Source organism: Poeciliopsis prolifica, unplaced genomic scaffold, assembly GCF_027474105.1.
Source record: "Poeciliopsis prolifica strain line A6 unplaced genomic scaffold, Auburn_PproV2 SCAFFOLD016, whole genome shotgun sequence".
Classification (NCBI taxonomy): Eukaryota; Metazoa; Chordata; class Actinopteri; order Cyprinodontiformes; family Poeciliidae; genus Poeciliopsis; species Poeciliopsis prolifica.
The window spans coordinates 2,351,211-2,373,173 of NW_026562391.1; the positions used below are offsets into that span (position 1 = coordinate 2,351,211).

The 21,963-nt window shown below is 37.4% G+C and overlaps 1 protein-coding gene across 1 annotated transcript in view; it reads left to right on the plus strand.

Moving 5' to 3' along the window:
- Positions 1-21,963, plus strand: part of LOC129366980 (zeta-sarcoglycan) — a 304,564-nt gene that overhangs the window by 199,161 nt on the left and 83,440 nt on the right. The window contains exon 4 of the mRNA XM_055041146.1: positions 3,400-3,501. Coding sequence (XP_054897121.1) covers positions 3,400-3,501 — 102 coding nt within the window. The remainder of the gene's footprint in view (positions 1-3,399; positions 3,502-21,963) is intronic.

Consider the following 21,963-nt stretch of genomic DNA (forward strand, 5'->3'; position numbering starts at 1 on the left):
CAGACATTGAGCCCAATGCGCGTCTATGTATATCAGTGTGCATGTTTGGACATCTAAAAGTCATGGTGATAAACATGTCTATGCCGGTTGTGTGTGCGTAACCTTGCAAATGGCATCCTTTCACCCGATAGGACAGTTTGCCAGTTAACCTCGCCATGATGGGGGAATCCATCATTATCTCAACAACACCGAAGAGGACGCCTGCAAACTCACCAACTCTGTTGACCTTGCACAGACCAAAGTCGCACACAGATCCATTTATAGAGATGATATCAAAACATGTCCTACTTGGGAATTGCCTTGAGCTGCCTTTCTATGCTAAATTTATGATGATGTGCTTGTTTTATTTATTCATCTTTTTTTTTTTTACAAGTCTCTTGCTACAGCAAATAATTGCTTTTACAGATGTTGATGACTTTCAGTCTTTATTTTCTAAACTCAAAGTCAAAGTAAATTAAGAACATGTGTTTTTATGTATTTTTCAAGGCCGCCGTGTTCAGCTGGACTGAAGGTTGGACGACGAGGCAGTGAGGTGGAATAAAACCACCCGATTCATTTTTGTTTCTACACTTCAGTGGGTTCTGGACTGAACCAGTCTGAGCCGGAGTCTCCCGTTTGTCCTTACTTCCAGCTGTAGGGTTTCATCTTATGAGTGTATTTTCATTTTACAGTGAGTGGATTCATTTGAGATTCCCCGGGCCTGATGTGTAATTGCTTATTGAATAAGCTCCATGCTCCACTATATTGTCAGAGTAATGGCTGCAGATGTAACACCACCAGGAAAGCCTCGTATTGATCAGACACTGTCAGTTTGGTTTCCTCTATGAATGTGGATGTGTGTGTGGATAGCTGCACATTGTCTGGAATTTAGGTTGCCTAAATTGCTGAGAGAGTTTATTAGGCGCACAGGTTTTCTTTACCCTGATAGGTTCCCAAAAGTTTAAATCAAATAAATCAATATCAATTACTTGTGTATTGCCAGGTTTACTTGAATTTGGCAGGCACTGATCGGGAATTTATACATCACTGAAAGTAAATAAGAGCGTCACTGAAAACCCATTATGGCACAAACTGTAGGAAGTGATGTCTTGCGCCACTGCAGGCCGTCTATTTACGGATTTGCCAAGACCTGACACCAGGAAAAACAAAAAAAAAATAAAAGAACTGAGTGAAAATAGTTTGATGAAATGTTCTCAGAAAACAGGATTACTTGTGTTTCTTGGCATTTCCATGAGCATAAGGCCTTTCCTGTCTACCAAGGATAATAGGTCATAGGTTAAAGGTTTTTGTTCTTTTTGGGGTTTTTTTTTTATCCTACTCTAAATTCTAGTAGAATTTCTTCACTTTTAACTTTTCAATTCTCATTTTAAATACATTTAATGTCAAATTGCTGTTTTAGTTGTTTTAAATCACAATGGGCATTTACACCGTGCTCCAAATTATTATGCAAGTGATATTTTATCAGTTTTTCTTCAATGGTCAATGCAAATGTTGGTCAATATAATTTTCAAGTCATGAACATACAATGCCATCTATAAATTTAATAGCACAACAAAAAAATGTATTTTTATGACACTTGAATCCAATTTACATAATAATTTGGAACGCGATGTATAATAAATTTTATATGGACAGTTGCATATATTTATGGTTTATTTATTTTGTTTGCTGTTGTAGAGCTAAACTAAGGACTTATATCTACATTAATATTGGGTTAAAACTAAATGCAGGATGGCTTGATTTACCTGGATTTAATGTCTCCTTCTCTTTAGCTTAGCCTCTTCATGAAGGCTGAAACTAGAAGCCTAAATGTAATAGTTTATGGATTATTGCCATTCTGGCAGACGCCCAGAATGAACATTTGGTCAAAATTAAATAATAATTGCGTCCCTATTTAGCATGACACCAATCATGATCCCTCCAAAAGGAATGTTATGCCAAATTCTTTCAATTTTCAGGTGATTGATTGAACAGTGCTATGTGTACGGCTTATCATTTGGAATAGTTTTGTAACCTAGCCTCGTTTCAAAGTACCCAATTTAGTCTGTGACATGTTTACTGTGCTGCTTGCTATTCATAATATATATGTAATGTTTTGTCAAACCTTTGACGCCATTGAACAACAGCTGGATTTCTACTGGTGTTAATTAGTGGTATTAGATTACAGGGTGGTAATTATAAAACTGTGCCACATCTTGTAGATTTTACTTTATTTTTTGACAAAAATTAAACGTATTAAGCCTCTGTATTCATCCCCTTATACTATTTAAGGTGAAAGTTTGTCTTTGTAAAATAATATGAAGAACTTATATATATATATATATATATATATATATATATATATATATATATATATATATATATATATATATATATATATATATATATATATATATATATAAAACAGGGTTTTTTACTGAATCTAATAAAACCCTGATAATTTTCTGGCATGTTGCACAACTGAAGGTCTCATCAATATTTGTGATTATAGAAAAAAGACGGGAACAAAGAAAAAATCACTAATTTGAATGCAGACTCCATTTGAAGGTAAATGCATTCATTATCAACTCCTTCACTTTCATTATATATTAATTCAAAAGACATGGCCGAGGCGTCTTGCATCAGAAATGTTCAGAATCACATTTTCATGTTCATTTTTTCCCATCGGCCATTAGGCTGACTTGGCATTAGTGCAGCCATTCCACATCCACTCTCACTACGCCTCCACCTCTGTGACTTTGAGAAGTGCAGATCGGATATGGTACACTGGCTGCCACCGTGTAAACGCCCCAACTTTCATGATGCCCTACATGACTGTTTTAAAGGAATTTCATCTTACCGTGTAAGCCTGATCCAGCAATCTCTTGAGCATTCACTTGTGTTGAATCTCTAAAATGCCGCAGAACTGGTCACGAAGCGGCACAAAGCCGCTTTTATCCCACTGAGCAAACCAATATATTTCAAATGCTGCTGTAAAGCACATAACCTACATCTGTGCTTCGATAACTTTAGAGTTCAATGACTGAAAGCAAGTTGTGTTGTCCGCTTCCTTTACTAGTTTAATGGGATTTTTTCCATCAGTGTGGTGATGAAACTTTAGTATATCGAAACCACAACATGACGAACTCCAAATTGATGTGAAGAAATAAGTTCATTAGAGTTGTCGATGCACTTTCAAGCTAAAGTGCATTGACACTTCAGTTTTTTTGTTTAAGCATTTTTATTCAAATGCTCCTCCTCTGCTACTATTTCTGCACGTAACTTTGAAGTCTAAACATAGTTTGGTAAAGAAAACCAAGATTTATTTTTTTCTTATTACCATGTAGAAATGCAAAACGTGAACATATGTAACAATTGCTTTTTATCTTAACCTTGCCAATCTCTTTCTGTCTTTTTCAGGATGGCATGGGGAACCTGCGAGTTACCAAAGAAGGGATCCGACTGGAGGGGGTGTCCGAATTTTTGCTGCCCTTATATGTCAAAGAGATCCAGTCTCGAAGGGTGAGCATGCATGTCAGTGTGCCTCTGCTTTGCAGTCTGAAACACTGCCTATCTAATATGTTTCTTAGTGTGGATGTTTTCCAGTCAGATGCATCGGTTATTGTCTGAATGTGTGTCCTTGGTCTGATCTTGAAGGAGTGTGTCCTCATGTTAATGCTCTCTTTTCTTAAAGCTGCTTTAATAAGCGTAACGTTGGTGTTTGTTACAATACCTTTCATTACTATGCATTGTTGTAACACTACCTTGGATCTATTCTGTATCTCCATTCATCACACTGAGAATTGTCATTGTTCTAGGAAGCAAAGACAACATCCATTTATTATTTCAGATAACTTCTGCAACAGTGTGAAACGACATGTTCACAAGTTGTTTGCTGTATGATTGTATTTCTGTGTTTTCATGCCATGTTTATGAGCTAGGAAGTAACTTCACTGGTCCAATTAATCCATCCAATAATTCACTACGTTTGCCAAATATTAGTTTTGAATGAATCACTTGTTGACTGTAAATTGGAGCAGAAAATTAGTGGCAAGATGAAGAATGAAAGAAATCATTCAACTCACAGACTAGATCTATCTTTGAAATTCATCATTTACAATTTAAAAAACCTTGCAATAGAAATAAAAAAAAAAGTCAAATCAGAAATTGCTTTCATGAACCAATCAGGCATAACTTTATGATCTCTTAACGTTGTGTCTGCCCCCTCTCTTGTTGTCAAAGCAGTCTTAACCCACCCAAAGATAAGACTCCACTGCACCCGTAAATGTTTGCTGTAGCAGCAAGTAGAAGAAAATCTGTGAAGTCCTGTAAGTTGGGAGATGGGACCTTCATGAATCAGACTCATATGAAAGATGTAGGACTGGATTGAGAACCAGGGAGAATCAACATCTTGAATGTGTTGTGCTTCTTAAACCACTTTTGGACCATTTTTGCTTGGTGGTGCATTTATCCTGCTGAAAGAGGCCAAAGCCATGGAAGGTGTACAAGGGTTGCAACAATAGTTAGGTAAGCTGTGCATGTCAAAGTAAAGTGCACCAACTGTTGGCCAATCATTTTCCAGCGGACGATTAGCTAAAACATCACACTGCCTTTGACGTCTTGCTGGGTTTTTTTACACGCCGCCTTCTTCCATTGCTCAGTGTTCTGGTCCAGTTGGTCACGTCCTCATTATTGGCTCTATTGTTGATGTCTGGTCTACAATTATGCAACCCCTGAGGCAACAGACTGCCATGCCCCAGGTAATCTGATACCCGTTACATCAAGAACAGCAATAATCAGTTTGAGCTAAAGCAGCTCCTCTGCTGAATCAGACCAAACGGGTCAGTCTTTACTCCCCACATGCATCACTGAGCCTTCACCACCCAGGCGTCTTTCTTCAGACCGTTTGTTATGGATACTGATCACCAAAGGCTCAAACATCCCACAAGAGCTTCAGTTATGGAGATGTTCTGACCCAGCAAACCCAGTCTCTTCCTGATCAGACTTTACTCCTTGCTCTCCCTCGTTTTATCTGCTTGTAACACGTCAACATTGAAGAGAAAACGCTCACTTGCAGCTCAACTCTGCTCACTTTCTGACATGTGTCATGACAAAGGTGTTATTCATTTTACCAGTCATAATTGTATTCCTGCATTTTTCTCCGTTTCCCAATTTACAGTAAAGATTTTCTGGTGTCATCTGCTCTATCTGTAAGCAGACAGTAGCTGATAGACCAATTTACAACACAGCCCTCCTGCTCTGTTTTGATTTAAACATAACACTATAACACACTTTAGAAATGTCTTGCAGAAAAGTGCCACAAACTATAGCTTCCAGGTCTGCTGTTTAAAGATTTGAGAATAACTTGCACACAATTGATGAAAAATAATCTTGGACAGAAAGGGTGTAAAGAGAAATGTGCTTCAAACTGAATGGGTCTTAGTGGAGTTTTCAGATGAGGATGAAATGAAGAGTGAAGAGGCAGAAGGAGGCAGGGAACGCCTCAAGTCTGTGGTTGTTTCAGAGATGTCTTGTTAAAACACTGCATATTAGTCTGTGTTTTGGCAAAACACGGTTGTGAGTGAGGTAGCAATGAACAACCGCAGATCCTTTAGTTATCTGAAAAGAACACTCCATGGAGAAAAGTTAAAATGATTTGCAACTGGATTCACAGCTTTGCTGTTGTAATTAAATTGCAGATATCTTAAAAAAATATCTATCAAACACATGAACACAGGAGAAATGTTATACAAGCAGAGACTGGTGACCTGTATAAGGTGTACCCCACTTCGCTTTTCCCTTTTTTTTTTTGTTCTGGATCCTGTGATTTTAACCAAGATTAAGGATTTAAAACCATGGCTTTCTGCTTATAAAGCATAGCATAAATCTGATCTTTATTGCCTTACGAGGCAACAACAAAAAAAGCAATTTACTTGTGGATGTGCCCACTGAACATCCTCTGCTCTAACAGTAATTGTTAGATTTTTGCACAGATTTCTAAGACTTTTTAAAGCAAATTCTTCCAAATCCCACTAGCCTTGCCACCCCTTTGAAAACTTTATGCAGCTCACAGAATTCAAACGTTACCCTAAGTGTGACATTTCTATTTTTATTTATAATGATGATGAAGCATATGCCAATGTTAGCCTGATTTATTATTCGAAAGAAAAAAATAGGAGCCACTTTTTGTGAAAAAGGATTTTGGTATGTGGGAGCTGCTTTCAAAAATTGTCATCATAAAACAACAGCAGCACTCACCAAAATGAAAAGGTTTCTAATTTTTGAGAAAATAAGTTGGTGTAGAAGGTGGGTGAAAGTGCGATGAGACATCTTAGGTACGTCTCACTCACACATATTAGATGCAGATGTAGATTTTATGTAATCGACGCCATCCTGAAGGAAAGCGTAGTGGGAGGAAATTGAACATTGTGACTCCCATTGAGAGACAAATTCAGAACACAGAGTTAAAAAAACACAGAGACACGCACACACACACACACACGCAGACACACCAATAATAACAGTGACACAGTGAGAAATGAGATTGGCTGGGCGGGTTGAATGAGCTGAGGTGTAAGAAAGAAAGAGATATTTGTCGGTAAAATAGTAGAGGGAAACGGGTCAAAAGAAAGTAAAAGTGTTAAGAAAACATAAAAGTGGAAGGGGGGTTTTCTGTTTCAGAATATATTTTTAAAATGAGGGCAATTATTCCAAAATTTCCTTCAAAAGTTGTTTATTTCACACTGTGTTGTGTTTTACCAATTGTTACCTACATGCACCACAAAGGTAAGATGTTTGACCGTAATACATCTTTCTATTTTGGTGAAAACCAAACACAGTATGTCACCACAAACACCTCATTTAAAGCCTGTGGCCCTGAATATCTGTCACATTGTTTAAGAAAAAATATATAATTATACACACGGGATCAATGTGTGAAGTTTTCATTCATATAAATTCACACAAATCCACCCATGAGATTTTGTTTTAAACATGCCACACCAACAGGAGGCAGTAACCTGTGTGAGCCAGTCAGATTACTTCATAAACAGCCATTACTTCCTGTTTGGAGTTTAAAATGGGACCTTATTTGGACAACATTTTGTCGCAGACTGTAAAACTTCCGACCTTAAACTTCCAATTTTCCACATAAACAGAGGTTTTTTTTAAATCTTAGCTTTGGTTGAGGTTTTCGTTAGTAATAATTTTTTAATTATATTAAATGGAGTTTAGTTTTAGTAGCTGCAGTTTCAGTTTACCAATATACGTGGTCATGTGTGTAAAGCGTCGCCTCAACCATGTAATTTAGCTCAATGGCAAAAGGTGGAACCATCTTTCTAACAGGAAGAACTTGACTGTAACCATGTAATGCAAGGGATCATCAGTGCAGGAAGAAATATCCACTTAAAAATGTGAAGGACTGAAAAAGACAAAACAGCAACAAATGAAAAAGAAAAAAAAACTTTACAAATGATGTTTGCAATGATTCATAATTTGTTTTTTGTTTTTTTTTATTTATGCCTGTTTGGTGGTGGATTATATTGCTGCTTTAAATCCCTTGCAGGGAAATATAATAAATTTTACAACCTAAAAAAAGAAACACTAGATAATTATTATCCTGATGCAAAAACCTGGATTTGAGTGAAAGTGCTGTTTGTTTTTAGCATCACAGTTGACACTCTGTCAGCAGTAACATGAGGCAGAATCCTCAGAGATTTTTTTTATTGTTTGAAAAAAGCTAATATAATCTACCTGCTTACGTGTGAAGTGTGTCTGGAAACTGTCCGTTTTTTAGAAATCCTGGTAAAAAAAACTTCCCGCAGAATGTGTTTTCTGAATAGATAAGTGTCGAGTGAAGGACACATCAGCCTGATTTATTTAATTTGCCATAGAAAAATAGCTTTGCTTTGACATAAATAGATGATGTTTTGTTTTTAAATATTCTTTTATTGATTTCTTTTTTTTTTTGTTTGTTTGTTTTTTTTTAGAAATGTATTGATATGGTACAAAACCTTGTGCAGTCATCAAAATGCACACATAAAACTGAACCGAGGTAAAACAGATAACATTTGCACACAGCAGAAATAAGACACAACAAGTGAATAATGCCATTTAAGATAAGTCTATGACGACAAAATGTGTCACCCACAAAATGAAAGAAAATTTGTCTTTTTGAGAATAGTTGTAGTCACATTATCGTGGTTTACTTTGAAGAAAGATAATTCTTTTAAAAGCAAGCCAACTATCAGGAAAACACCAACTTGAAATGAGCAAGATAACAGTACAGACAGATGGTTGCTAATAATGTTGGGTAATTTTAGGAGGAGGATAATTCCCTTCACCCCCCTGTTGGCATTTATTTAGATCTTAAATAAGTGTTTTATTCAGCATTTTTATTATTATGCCTTCTTCATTTTGAAAGCACATGTTAAGATCTGTGCGGAATAATGTTTGAAGGTTGGCTGAGATGCAAGTCAGACTATTTCATTTCATTTTTTTTTCTTAGCTCCTCTATGTCTTATCCTCTGGTCTCACTCCCACCAAGGTCTTTCTTCAGTGATACGCATAATTGCACATATACACACGCAAACACAGGCTCTTGCCACTGAGCCTCATAATTGTCCCCACAGGGACCCTGTGACAACCTGTTGCCACCACAGGAGGCACAAAGACAACTTCAATTATTCTGGTCTCTTGCTGTCTCTCTGTCGTTTTGATTTGACTTTTTTTTTATGTCCCCTTTTTTTTTTTTTCCTCTGTCATTAGACCTTTTCTACCTCCATCCCCTGTATTTCTCTATTTCTCTGCCTTGTGGTGATACCGGTTCCCTGAAGTTGGGCTGACTTTGTGTTGCAGAAACACTCTAGTAAAGAATCCCCGTAAAGAAAAACCATATGCACAGACACAAAAGCAGAAGTGGTACAAGAAATGGAAAATTTACCAAGACTTCTTTGACTTATTTGAGGACAAGTGCCTGATAGAATAAGAGAATTTTATTTTTTCTCTATTCTGCCACAGTTTTCTTGTTGTGAGAGTGGATGAAGAAGAGAGCTGCATGAACATTATCTTTGCCGTTTGCCAGTTTCAGATTGATAGGCCCGTCTCTCTCCCTCGTTCGTTCTCATCGCGTCTCCTCTGGGGATCTGAGCTAGCTGAAACTTCTCCGACTCTGTTGCTGTAATTGAATAGCAGACAGTTCTAACGGAACATTAGGCCGTTCCCGCCTTGGCAAACCGTATTGATTTTGACTTTGCAGGAGTGTAAACAATCTAGATGGAGCAGATGCACACTCTTTTTTTTATTTTTTATTTAGGTTATCATTCCACTGTTACTGCTCAAGAACGTCCTTGTAAATGTTCGGTCATAACATAAGTTGCGGTATCTACCACGTTTGTATAAAATTACTTCAAGCTTTACAAGACTTTGAAACGAATAATGTTTTGTTTCAAGCAGAAGTCAAGTCAACATAGCAGCTAAAGGCCCGTCTCATATTGGCTATTGATTAGGCACAAGCTTACCGTCAGATAAACACCAAACAGCAGCATGCAAAACAACATCGATGAGGCTTGAACACAACTTTTTGTTGAAATGAGTGACTGTTTAATCCTGAAATGCCTTTCCTTATCACTGCTGAAACACAGAGAAAAAGACACAAAGTCACTTCAAAACAACATGCAGAACCAGTCAATATTTACCTCTGGGTGAAATCTGTTCAATTAAAGATCACGGGTCGTTTTTCGAAGTCGAAGTCGAGTTTCACGCCTGCGATGAAATTAACATTCACACAACAAATAGGCGCCATCTCCTCTGCCTGCATCACTGAACCTCTGTCGGGTATGAACTCAGATTTTTATTCTTAAGCCCAATATATATTTAATATTTTGGTGATTCATTTGTGAAATTTAGAATGTAAAAAGGCATAATTACTTTTTGTGAGTTATTTTAGTCTGTTTATCCCACAAGACTGCGGGATAAATTCTTCTTTGTTGAATCTCTGAAATATAAGGCTTTTAATCTAGAAGTGTTTTTTGTTTTTAAGTAGTAGGGTTTGCAATGTTCAATGGTGATCAATCTTCTCTTAAAAGCTAAGCAGTGCACATGCTCTGAAACGTGATAAATGATCGAACACAGACATTTTTATTTTCACCTCAGATTATACGAGATAGTTTAAGATATTTAGGTTCCCAGATCTTAAGTTTTTAGATGGAAAGTCTAAACTAAGCCTGAAGTCTTTGTTTTTGCACCAGGGACCCCATATCTGCTGATTTCCTATTTAGCATCATGACTTTGACTGCTTGAAAGGTCTGTAAACCTACGCTCAACGTTTTAATTTTTTTTTTTTTATTGACCGTATTGGTATATTACTTTGGATTATTTCTGATTCCAGCTCTGAAAAACAAATGCAGACCAGGTTTCACTGACTGTATTATATTTCTTTTTCCTCTATGGTTAAAAATGTTTTCAAGTCAAACTGTCAGGTAAACCTAATTTAATTGCATGTCACAAAGCTAATACTGTCTGCTTTCCTGTCAAATAATAGCCTCTTTTTTTATGTCAGCTTCTTTTATTTGTTATTGCATCAAGTGGCGTGTTTTATTTATGCTCAGCGCTCTCATTGTGTGGGTGTAAAGCTGTCTTGTCAAAATGATGGCTTTCAGAAATAAGACATAAAATGAAATCCAGAAATAATGTGAATTAGACATCAAAAGACAAACATTTAATGTGAATGAAGCTGTTGTGGCAGGGACACAATTTAAAGAAATTTTGATTGATAATGAGTCGTTTGCAAATTCACTCTAATTTATCACTGTGGTGCAAAACCACTTAACAGCAATGTGTTCATTGAATGATGTTGGGTTGCTTACCTCAATATTCGTTCAGCAACAATGAGATTTCCCTCGTTTCTGCAATGAATTAGCTTAAATTGAGACTTTATTTTCTGTTTATGTGTGAGGGCAACGTGTGTTATATGCTCATCCACGCTGCTGTCAGGCTGTGAAAATGGATAAATGATATAAAAATTAAAAAAACACTTTGTGCAGATGCATGCAGAGTGTATGTCAGATGAAATGAAAAGTCAAAGTAGCCACTGAAAATGAAGTAAAAATGACATTAAATAAAAACAGAAGAATAGAAAGTTTAACTTTCAGCAGACTTACTTAACGGGGCAGTATTATGTAAAATTGACCTTCACAGGTTCACATCATGTTATGATGTCATTCCCTCATTAAACATATTCCTGGAGTGTTGCCTTGATTCTGGGATGCATGTTTGAGAAATCCTTTAATCTCCCATGGCAACCATTTAGCTGTGAAAAACACCTGCGTGGAGCAGATTCTGTGACTCTGTCTCAGCTCCTTCAGACTAGCCAGCAGTGATTAGCAAACACCTGGAGGAACTGCACATCTGCTGAGCTCATCATATGAGGTACTTCTCAGTGAAACACTGGTGAAAATGTTGTGAGAGTTGATAAAGGATCAATGTTGTAATAACTTCCTAAAGGCAAAGTTCCAGAAAGAGTGGGAGTTTTTAAAGTCATAGGCCCAATTTCAAGATGTTAAATTTCTAAGTCAAATTTCTTTCATGGTATTTTTATAACAACTGAAGTTAACATATATTCTTGAGTTCCTAAAAATTGGAATAATGTGCCTTGAAAACACATTTAAAACACCCATACTTCTTTTAGGAGCAGCTAATATATATATATATATATATATATATATATATATATATATATATATATATTATATATATATAATATATATATATATATATATATATATATTCTTTTCACTTCATATTTTTAAAAGAAAAAATATACTTTAGGGTTTTATACCTGGGTTCTTATTCTTTTGCCATCCAATCTATTGCAATAAGATGTTAAAATACATTAGCATTATTTTTCGCTTATTTCCATATTTGCCATCATATTTCTAAATTCTTGTGTGTCCCCTGGGGGAGTGTCTGGTTTCTACACATGCACCAGAAGGGGCCACGACCCACATAAAAATAGTCTCCATTAACATTTAACAGCATTTTTTAGAATGTCAGGAGACTCAAAGTCACTTTGGCCCTTCAAAGGAGACACGAGAACAGAGGAAACGAATAGGAATATTAATTCCTTGTTCTCAAAGTTTATGTCATTCCTCTGTCCAGCTGCTGTCTCATAGGTCATGTCATGTAAAAGCCACAACAAATCCACTCATCACAAAACTTGACTGGGGGAAAGGCCACCTAATGCCACATCATGTCAAGTCTGAGATTTTTTTTATAAGACTGTCATTACAAGGGATATCGCTTGACCCAAGCTCCAACACGATACTCTTTCTGCCTGTAAATTAGACCAGACTGTGCCTCTACTTCCTGAGTTTCAGTCGTCAGGTAAGGATTTCGGCTTGGCTTGGTTGCAAGGTAAAAAATTGAGACAATTTAGAGGGTTTTGAAACATGTTGTTTAGCAAACACCAGCAGAACTTTTACCTATCCCCAACTTATTTGCTCTCGAACTGTTTCTAGAAGCAGTTCGAAGGACAGAAACATGTTGTTTTTTTTCTACTGCCTGCGGCACTGCAATTGCTGCAAATGCTTTCTGCACTCAGGTTCTTTAACCACAAACACAACAAGAGGCTCCACCGTGATCTGGGGAGCTTTCTCCCACTGTGCAACAATGTGGGCATGTTTTTAGGCAACTTATCCACTGTTGACCCCGTCTTTCAACAGGACAATACTGCAGTTCTCAAGGTTCTTAAATAATGAAGTCAAGAAATAGCCAAAGGAATCTTTCACAGTTTAGTTCTAAAGCATTTGCGATTCAATGTGGATAATAGTAAAACAGTCAACATTAAACAACAGAGGAGACAAGTTACTACTAGGAGTTAGGAGTCTGAGTAATGCTCTACAAAAATATGTTTGCACTAAAAATCCATTTTAGAATTAAATAAGCTTTTTCTTGTCCCTCATTAATAAATAAATATTCACCCCTACTTAAAGTATGAATGACTTTTTTTCTATTTTAGTGACAAAGCTAATTTACAGTAGACAGGCGCACATTGTCACGTCGCTGGGACAGCCGGCGTCAAACTCACACATTTCCAGTTGGAAGACAACCACGCTACCCTCTGGGCCTCAATTGCTCCAGAACTTATGAAATTTATTAGGATTTTTAAAGACTTTTCTTCTCCACACCACCCTTCGTCTGCCCACGGGGATATCCAGGAATATATGCTGACTTTAATAAACTAATTTTTGAGGAGGAACACCTGCTCTCCTCCTTCGCCATAACTACTTCTGGCTCGAGGCTGCTCCTCCACATCCATAAATGCTGCACTGCTGGCATAAAGATAGTTGTAACCATTGAGTGCAAGGCCATCAGCTGTCTGCCACCACTCCATTTAACTTCTGATTTAGTGGACACACACTGAGGGTCATCCATAGCTGGCAGACTTATTCTAAACTATTTTAGAGGGATTTTTTGGGGGGTACAAAACGGAGCTCTTAGACTTAAAAAGTTAGCTCTCTACTACGCTGTAATTGTCTCATCTCTCTGAGAAACTTTAAAACCCTTATGCATAATCTGTCCCCTGGAACCCACGCAAAACAAGCGCTTATAAGGACGTCTATATTTGAAGCTCATTACCCCTGCAGTCATGGATTGTGCGTGGTAATTGGCATACTGGACAGATGAGCTGATAGTTTTGTACAGACAAATTTGTTTTCTAGCCTACAGCAAATTTTTTTGCAGATACCATCAGCGGAGAAATGAGGGCAAATATTACGTAAACGGACAATCAGGACAGTGATGTTTCACATTGCAGTCAGATTTGTGTATTTTCTGAAAGCTTTCATTGCGTTTGCTCGGTATAATCACCTTGTCAGGCAAAGTTTAATTTAGCATGAGAATAAGACATGTTAACCACACATAGCATGAGTCACAGCATTTTGACAGTTGAGTAGAGACAAGTTAATATGGCCTGATGAAAACTGGCAGCAGTATCTACACAGACTGTCTACTTACCGTTCCTATAAATAGGTACTGGAGGCTGGAGGTGGTTTACTTATCTACGCTTGACTAGATAAGTCAAGCGCTACTTCATCTGGTTTTTAAAAGTAAAATTAATACTGGTAATATTGGCAGTTGTTTTATCTTCAACATGTTTTTATGTTCGTAAGCATTTTTGTCAACTGGGTGACCAATTCTGTGAACTTCTGAATGCTGAATGTTTTAAGTGGCTCCAATGGCAGTCTGTTCTACTCTGGGATTGATTTAGCTAACAGCTGCTTGACAGTCATGGACTGAATTTAAACCATTGAAGTCTCAGCCCAAAATGGTCAAACGTGTGTTTAAGTATAAGGATCTAAGTAATTTACTCTATGCTAGTGACGGTACATTTTAAACCCTACTTATAGTTTACTGCAATTTTTTTAAATATAGAAAACATTTTTTTTTTTTAATCTAATTTATGCAAGTATTTACTAGTGATTTCTTGGTTTTTCTATTTTTAATAAATTTGCTAAACACTCAGGAAATGTTCCGACATTGTCATAATAGGCAAATTATGTATAGAATTATGAGAAAAAGTGATTCATTTAACATAAAATAAGAAGAAAAAAAAAAGTGCAGCGCTGTGAATACTTTCCAGATGCGCTGTTCAAATCCACCAAGTGAATTGTAAATGAGCTGAACTTATGTAGCGCTGCACTAGAGTCAAATCTTGAACTTCAGGTGAAGTGCCTTGCCCAGGAGCACATCAACCTGCAACAGGATGAAGCTGAATTCGGATCTACGACCATCTGACTCCCTCTACACGCACGTCTCAAATGTAACATCTACTAAATATGTACTTAATGAATGTAACAGACCCACAAAAGGCACTAAATTTCTTCATGTTAATATGCCAGCGACGCACTTTAAGACACACCAACAAGCTAAGAAACAGTTTGGCAGCAACTTGAACACATTGATAGATTTAACAAATCACTCGACGGCCAACGTTGGCTCATTTTTAAAGTATAGAGAACATTTACATACCAAAGTACACGCAATATCTGTTCTGGTATTTGTTACCCAGGAAACGTCACAATTCAGCCTGTGAAATTAATTAAAGGTGGACATTTGAATTAATTAACTGGACAGCAGAGTGGCATTTTACTGCTCCGGCCTTATGACATTAAGAATTCCCTCACACATCCACATCCTCTTCAACTCTGTTAGGATACTTACACCACCAACGAGATGCACACGCCCACACAGATTAGGCTTAATTACCAATGTGCAGATCATTGGGACAATGTGGATCAAGCTTAATTACATATTTCACAGCTCCAATGTGTGCATTGTGTGTGCGAGTGAATGTGCAAATAGCGAGAGCAACGTCACAAAAATGCTGGCTCAGCTGGAATGACGTGGCGTCTTTATTGTTGTTTTATAATGAAACTGATTAATTCCCCACAGTAGACATCAACAAGATGAATAGGGGTTAGACAGCATACCTGGGAAATGTTGGGCAAAATAGGTTTTGCTTATGGCCTTAATTCGTTCTGATTCCGGTATTCATACTCAAACCTACTTTTGTTATGGTTTTGCAGGAAGCATCTTCTAAAGTATGCAAAACTTTTTATTTTTCAAATTTACAAAATAAGGCCCCAAAAACAGTTTATATGTAACACAAATGTCAAGATTCATGCATCATAAAATTGATAAATAAGTTTCTACTTCTTCATATATGTGCCTCAAAATGAGCTAAAAAAATTTTCTTAATAATTTGAGACTGTTTGGTTATCTTGAACATCAGAATTCAATAAGTTGAAGCCTTCACATAAATCAAGTTCTAAAAGTATGACACAGGCCAAAACATTTGACATCTCTTTGATCGGTCTGGGAATAATAAGAAGGGTGGAAGTCTCATCACTCAGATTCTCTAGAACTACTCATGCGTATATATGTGTGTGTGTGTGTGTGTGTGTGGGTGTGTGGGTGTCTGTATGTGGTCTTGTTTTTGATGCAGTATGAGGCCCACCTAACAGGCACCACCCCATAATAAGAAGAAGTGCTGTTTTTGGGTTAGGTTTAGGACTAAGGAATGAGTTGAGTTTAGGGTAGGGTTAAGCTGTAGAACATAATAAAACATAAATGGAAATGACTGCAAAGTCCCTGTCAAGATAGAAACACATACCAACCATCTATTGGAATAAAACACAGTTTACCTAATCAAGGAGAAAAAATGTTTCTTGTCTCTCGACAGGAAATGGGAGACATTAGTGAAACCTGCAAATGTGTGAAAGCTGAGAATTAGGTTCACTTTGACTGCCTATCAATTGTAACAAAGAAATGTTCTTTTCCAAAAACACAACTTCTTTAAATTACTACTTTTTTTCTGGTAAACCAGATAGGTGAGGAACTTTTGATCAGTAATCCCTTATCCATGCTTCACAGTGGGTATGACAGAAGAACATTGTTGTTTATGTTACATGCTGCAGCTTCAAGCAGATGTTCCAGATGAAGCAGAAATGGCGCTCCGTCCTATTTAAGAATATTACCACAAGTAGCACGTATCTTTTTGCACGTAGCAACGGTCCAATGGCGAGATCAGAACCGGCGTCCTGCATTGTTACCTCAAAAACTTTAATTATTTTTTGGTTTATTTGTGTAGCTTTCTGACCGTGATGCTAATCCGGGTGAGTGTTGGTAGTTGTGCGCTGCTTTACCTGCTGTCTAGCCGCTCCGGATGTCCTTTTGTTCCTGCCTCAATGTCGGCAAACTCCGTCAAGTGTTTAAATGCCACGTTAGATTCGTAGTGTTGATGCATTTGGACGTGGTGATTTTCCGCCACAACACGCAAACCTTCCCGTTCACTCTCAGAGCGCTATCGTACCACGCGACAGGATTTGTTGCTGCGCACTTGCGCAGTGAGAAGGAAAGAAGAGATCAGCTGCACATGCAGGCTGAGAAATGAGATGCAAGTGATTGATTTGGTGATCGACAACAAGAGAGTGATTGACGATCACTGATCATACACTTTTAACGTAAATCGGCCGATTATGATCGGTGGCTGATCGATCGGCACACCTCCAGTATTGAAACATTCAGGTTGAAATAATTGAAATCATTTGCCTAAATCCCTGTAACCAGTTTAATATCAAATTTCTACATTATAAGGACTATTTTTTGACATATCTGTGTTATGATTAGTATGAGACCTCAAGCATTCTATAAAATTTGGGGGTAAAAGGGAAATCTATAAAAAACGTATCTACAAAGCTCTCTTTATGCAATTGAAGCTTGTACAGTGGAGACTGAGTCTGAAACTCATTGATATACCACTGCTTTATAGTTAGGAGACAGAAGAAAAGGCTTCACATCCCTAGACAATAACAGAATACCCACACAGAGACGCAAAATACATTATGGCAAAAGAAGTTCAGAGAGTGAACATGATCCATACTTATGTACTCAGAATCACTAATGTGCTATATCCTTTAAAGAGCGACTTTCACCTGCTTACTTTATTTGCCCTGGGTTACACTGTAAGTGTCCTCGCTCAGATCCTGCAGATGTAGAACAGAGTGTAAATGTTTGAAACAAGTAATGGAGCAGAGGAAAGTCAGATTAAGAACCAAGCACTGGATGAAGATCAAAGCAAGACACAGCAAGTGTGTAAATAAGCACGGACTTGTCAGTGTTTGTTTTTTTTTTCTCCTTTCTTTTAAAGGACACTTAAAATAGAGATCAAGGAACAGCAAGGATGGAAAAAAATCTACAGAAAGATGAAAGGAATGTGACTTTGTACTTTATATTCAGAGAATGCATTAACTCCGCCTGCACAGACCCATCTTTCTGACCTATCTTCATAGCATCTGTAGACAGTGTTCTCCTGAAGAACTTTTCTAGCTCAGCTGGGGGAAGTTTAAACTTTAGGAATTGTTAAATAGTTTTCTGTTTGTCCTTTCCCTGCTTTAATCATTCATCTTTTTTACAGCCTTTTATCCTCGTGCCATCACCGCAAAGTGATGCCATTCATCTCTTTTGCTCAGCAACTCGCCCTGATTTATTAGTTGTTTTAGTGTTCCTTCACTTTTAGCATTTTCCCCCCTGCTATGTCTTTGGGAGTGTCATATCTTGGGTGAACTCTAATGCAGATAAATAACTTCTAAGTAAGAACGACCATAGGTATCTGGATAAGTTTGAATGTTTTTTTGTTTTGTTTTGTTGTTTTTAAATCAAAATTCTTGGTTCACTAAATCGCAAGTAACCAATTTACTGGTACAGTAGCTGCTATTTTGGCTCATTTCACAATGAAATCCAAACAGGTGCTAGCCATGTGTTCTTTTCAGCATGTTCATTTTCCTTTTTAAAAAGACCACAGCGTTCACAGTAAATTCAAAATAAATGTATTATTAACCAAAATTTGGAAAACGGATTAAAATGAAAATTGTCAAAATGTGACCAATATTCAGTGACCCACCTTCATCCCAACACGTTATGAGATGGCAATGATTTAAGACGTACTAGCAGGCCAAATCTTAAGGAGCTTCTCGACTGAAGTCTTAAAAATATAGCTTTAATATCAAACTTTCTGAAAAGTAGAAATTCTAATCTGCGAGATTCCTCTGGGGCCAGATTTACCGCCGCTCTAAGATCAGAGTTTGATTGCCACGGCAGTTCAGAGACTTATTTCTTTAACTGCTCAATGTGATATAGGAGGTCTGGTTGGAGCTTGGCTCGATGTTTACATATGAGCTCTTTCGCTATAATACGTCACAGCGGTGACACTGGGACATACAAGTCAGAAAATGATACAATACAAACAACCACAGTTTCTGTCACTTTTTGCTGTCTCCCCATGTAAGCTTCCATGTTGAATACTTAGTTAGGAAATTAAAGGCGTTTTGTGGAACTTCAGTCGCTGTCATGTCTGAAATGCATAATAGTGTGTGTGCATTGCAATCATGTGTGTGGAATCCAAAGCACTCTGGAGTGTCAACTGAGTACGCTACGTATGTTGGGATGTCACCCGCTTCTTTTTTTGTACTTACCTGTTTATACTAAAAGGTCAAATCAGGAGTCAGGAAATTCCAGAGGGCTGTTATGCATGATGTTTTTCTTTGCCTTTAGAAATGAAAGGCAGAGACATGGTCGTGTTACAGGAGAACTTTACAGGAGAACATGCAGAATAAAATTCTGCATATTTTTATGTCACATTTATGTAGTTATATACAAACCAATTGAAAAATCAGAAGTGGAAATGATTGATCATAGGCTCATCTGCAATCATGGAGGTTTACATTTGCACATCACACAGAGGGAAACCACGTCCTTGGTGTTGCTTTACTTGTAAGACATACATATAGTTTTTGTAAGGTCACTACATATTTCAGTCTGAGTCCTGAGATTATGATAATAATTTGCAGCTCTAGAAAGCATCTGAAAAGACTTGGAATCCTTACCTTCCAAGGATTTTTGCAGATAACTTACTATTAAAAATCAAAGTGTAGCTTTGTTGTTTGAAAGGGCATCAACTGAGCAATGATAACATTTCTAATACACTGCACTAACCTAACACAGGCAGTTTCATAATATGCTTTCAAAAGTCTCTTCCAAATCCAGTTGAGTTTAAGTATCTTGCAGTTTTGTTCATGACTGATAGCAGGTTAGAAAGAATCAGATTAAGTGAGAAGAAATCTTCAGTTTCTTTTGTGCATTTTCAGTTTTCAAAACTTTAGAAAACTGAAGATTTGATTAAACTTTATTGTCCACAAGGAATAAATTGCATTTCAGAATAATTTGCATTTCAGACACCAAGAATGATTGCAGATGGACATATTTAAAAATTGACAGTAGTTGTAGAACAACATCCATGTAGGTCCAATCGTATGCTACCACAGTTTTCTTGGGCTCATCTCAAATTATTAATGAACATTTTGACTGTTGTGTTACATTTAATTGCCCTGTTTCCATGAGCAGAAGGCAGCGACATGTAATGGTGATGAAGAGGGTGATTTGGGTCAGCAAGGATAGCTTTTACCTTCCTTATGACTCTGGTTGTATAAATACTTATGATGCTTGTCCCCTTCATAAGTATGATTAAATTCTTCTTTTCTCTGCTGTATTTTCATTCCACTGTGGCGATGCTCAATTTGTCGAGCCTATTCTTATCTTACTCCTGTCATAGGTTACACACCATGTCTCTTTTCTCATTGTAAATCACAGAAGCTACTATCTTTGTCTTGACTCTTTAATTTTCGTTTTTAGCCTTTTGTTCGAAACCACTATCATAAACTCGACATTAAATACTGTATTTCTTTCTACTCTCATAGCTGTTGGCTATCTTTATACTCTACCATTTACCACAAATTGATCTTTTTTCATCCTTATCTACCAAACTTTCTACCAATTTCCTCTTGCTTCATTCACGCTTAGCCATTATCTTTGAGAGCAAGTCTCGCGTGTCATTTCACGCTATGTTTTGCTGTCGGAAGAATCCACCATATACCTCTCATACCCTGGCCATGTGAATCACTCTCGGTAATCACGATGGCAGTTCCTCAACTGGGGATTTCATTACATGGTTAAACATTCAAGGAAGGACCCAAAATAGGGAAATCCCTGTCACGGTAATGAGACACTAACAACCCAAAAAGATATGCGGAACTGCCAGAAAATGACACAAAGAAGCCTGGAGGAGCTTTGATTAAGGCCTCTGTTTGGGGATCGCATTCAGACGCTAAAGTTTCCCCGCTGCTGCAGATTACGCTAAAAGAAATAAAAATGTTTTAATTCCTCAATTATGCTTGTTTAATCATACATAAAATGTAATTAAAGCATTTAGATTAGTCATGTTGCCAATGGTGGTCCTTACATGAACAGCACTCTGAGGGAGCCTGGACTTGTTCTGGATAATAATAAAAAAAAAACGTTATCCATACAGTTCACCCCAAAAATATAAACATGGCAGATTTAGGTTTACAGTATGTGAAGGGAGCTAGATATGAGGGTGATGGTAATGAGGTCTTCCAACTTCAAACATTTAGATCTCATCACCACAGATGTAATAATAAACTCTACCATAAAGGCCATATTTACTGGGATCACAAATTATAGTGGTCGTGTTGATGCGCTCGCTCACCTGAGCCGAAGATCTTGACAGCTTGTCCAGAGTTACTGTGAGACTCTTTGGTACTTCTCTGATTAATTCTCTCCTTTCTGGGCTTATCAGCTCAGGTAGCTCAGGGTTTGTTTTGGGATATTTGTTGTTGTCATACGCTTTCATTTTTCAGATGCTGGACTAACCCAGTGTTTCTCAATTCTGGTCCTCGGGGACCACTGCCCTGTGTGTGTTATGCGTTTCCCCTCTGTGTCACACACCTGACTTGAAGTGGGTGATTGGCAGGCTTCTGCAGAGCTTGGTGGCATGCAGGTGGAGGTCATGCAGTCATTTGAATCAGGTGTCCTGGAAAAGAAACGCATCTAAAATATGCAGGGTGTATTTCAGTCCATGGAACGCTGCACTAACCTGTCTTCCGTGAATGCTTAAAGTTTTGAATATTGTTTTATAACCTAACCCCACTCTGATTTCTTTTCCACGAAATAAATAAGTGGGAAAAACTAGATAAATAAGAGAAGATTTAAAAACATATTGAGCCTTTCTAAATATTCATTGTCTCTGTTACGTAGAAACAATATGTAAGACAATATTTCCTATGGGTTAAAAATGCTGTCAAATGAAAAATCTAATGACTTAAAGCAACAGTAGGTAGCTTACACATTTTTTACATATTTGTTAAGTGTTACCATGTTGTGATGGTATGGTATGAGACAGATAATATGAGAAGACTGAGCTTCTCCTCTTCCTCCCTGAGCTACTATTGCTGTCTAAAACAAAGACAACCAATCACAGCTGGGAGGAGGATCTTAGCGCTGTCAATCAGGCTTGTGTGCATGCTGGTGAATGTGCTAATGGTGCAGAAACAACCTAGCATTACAACCTCT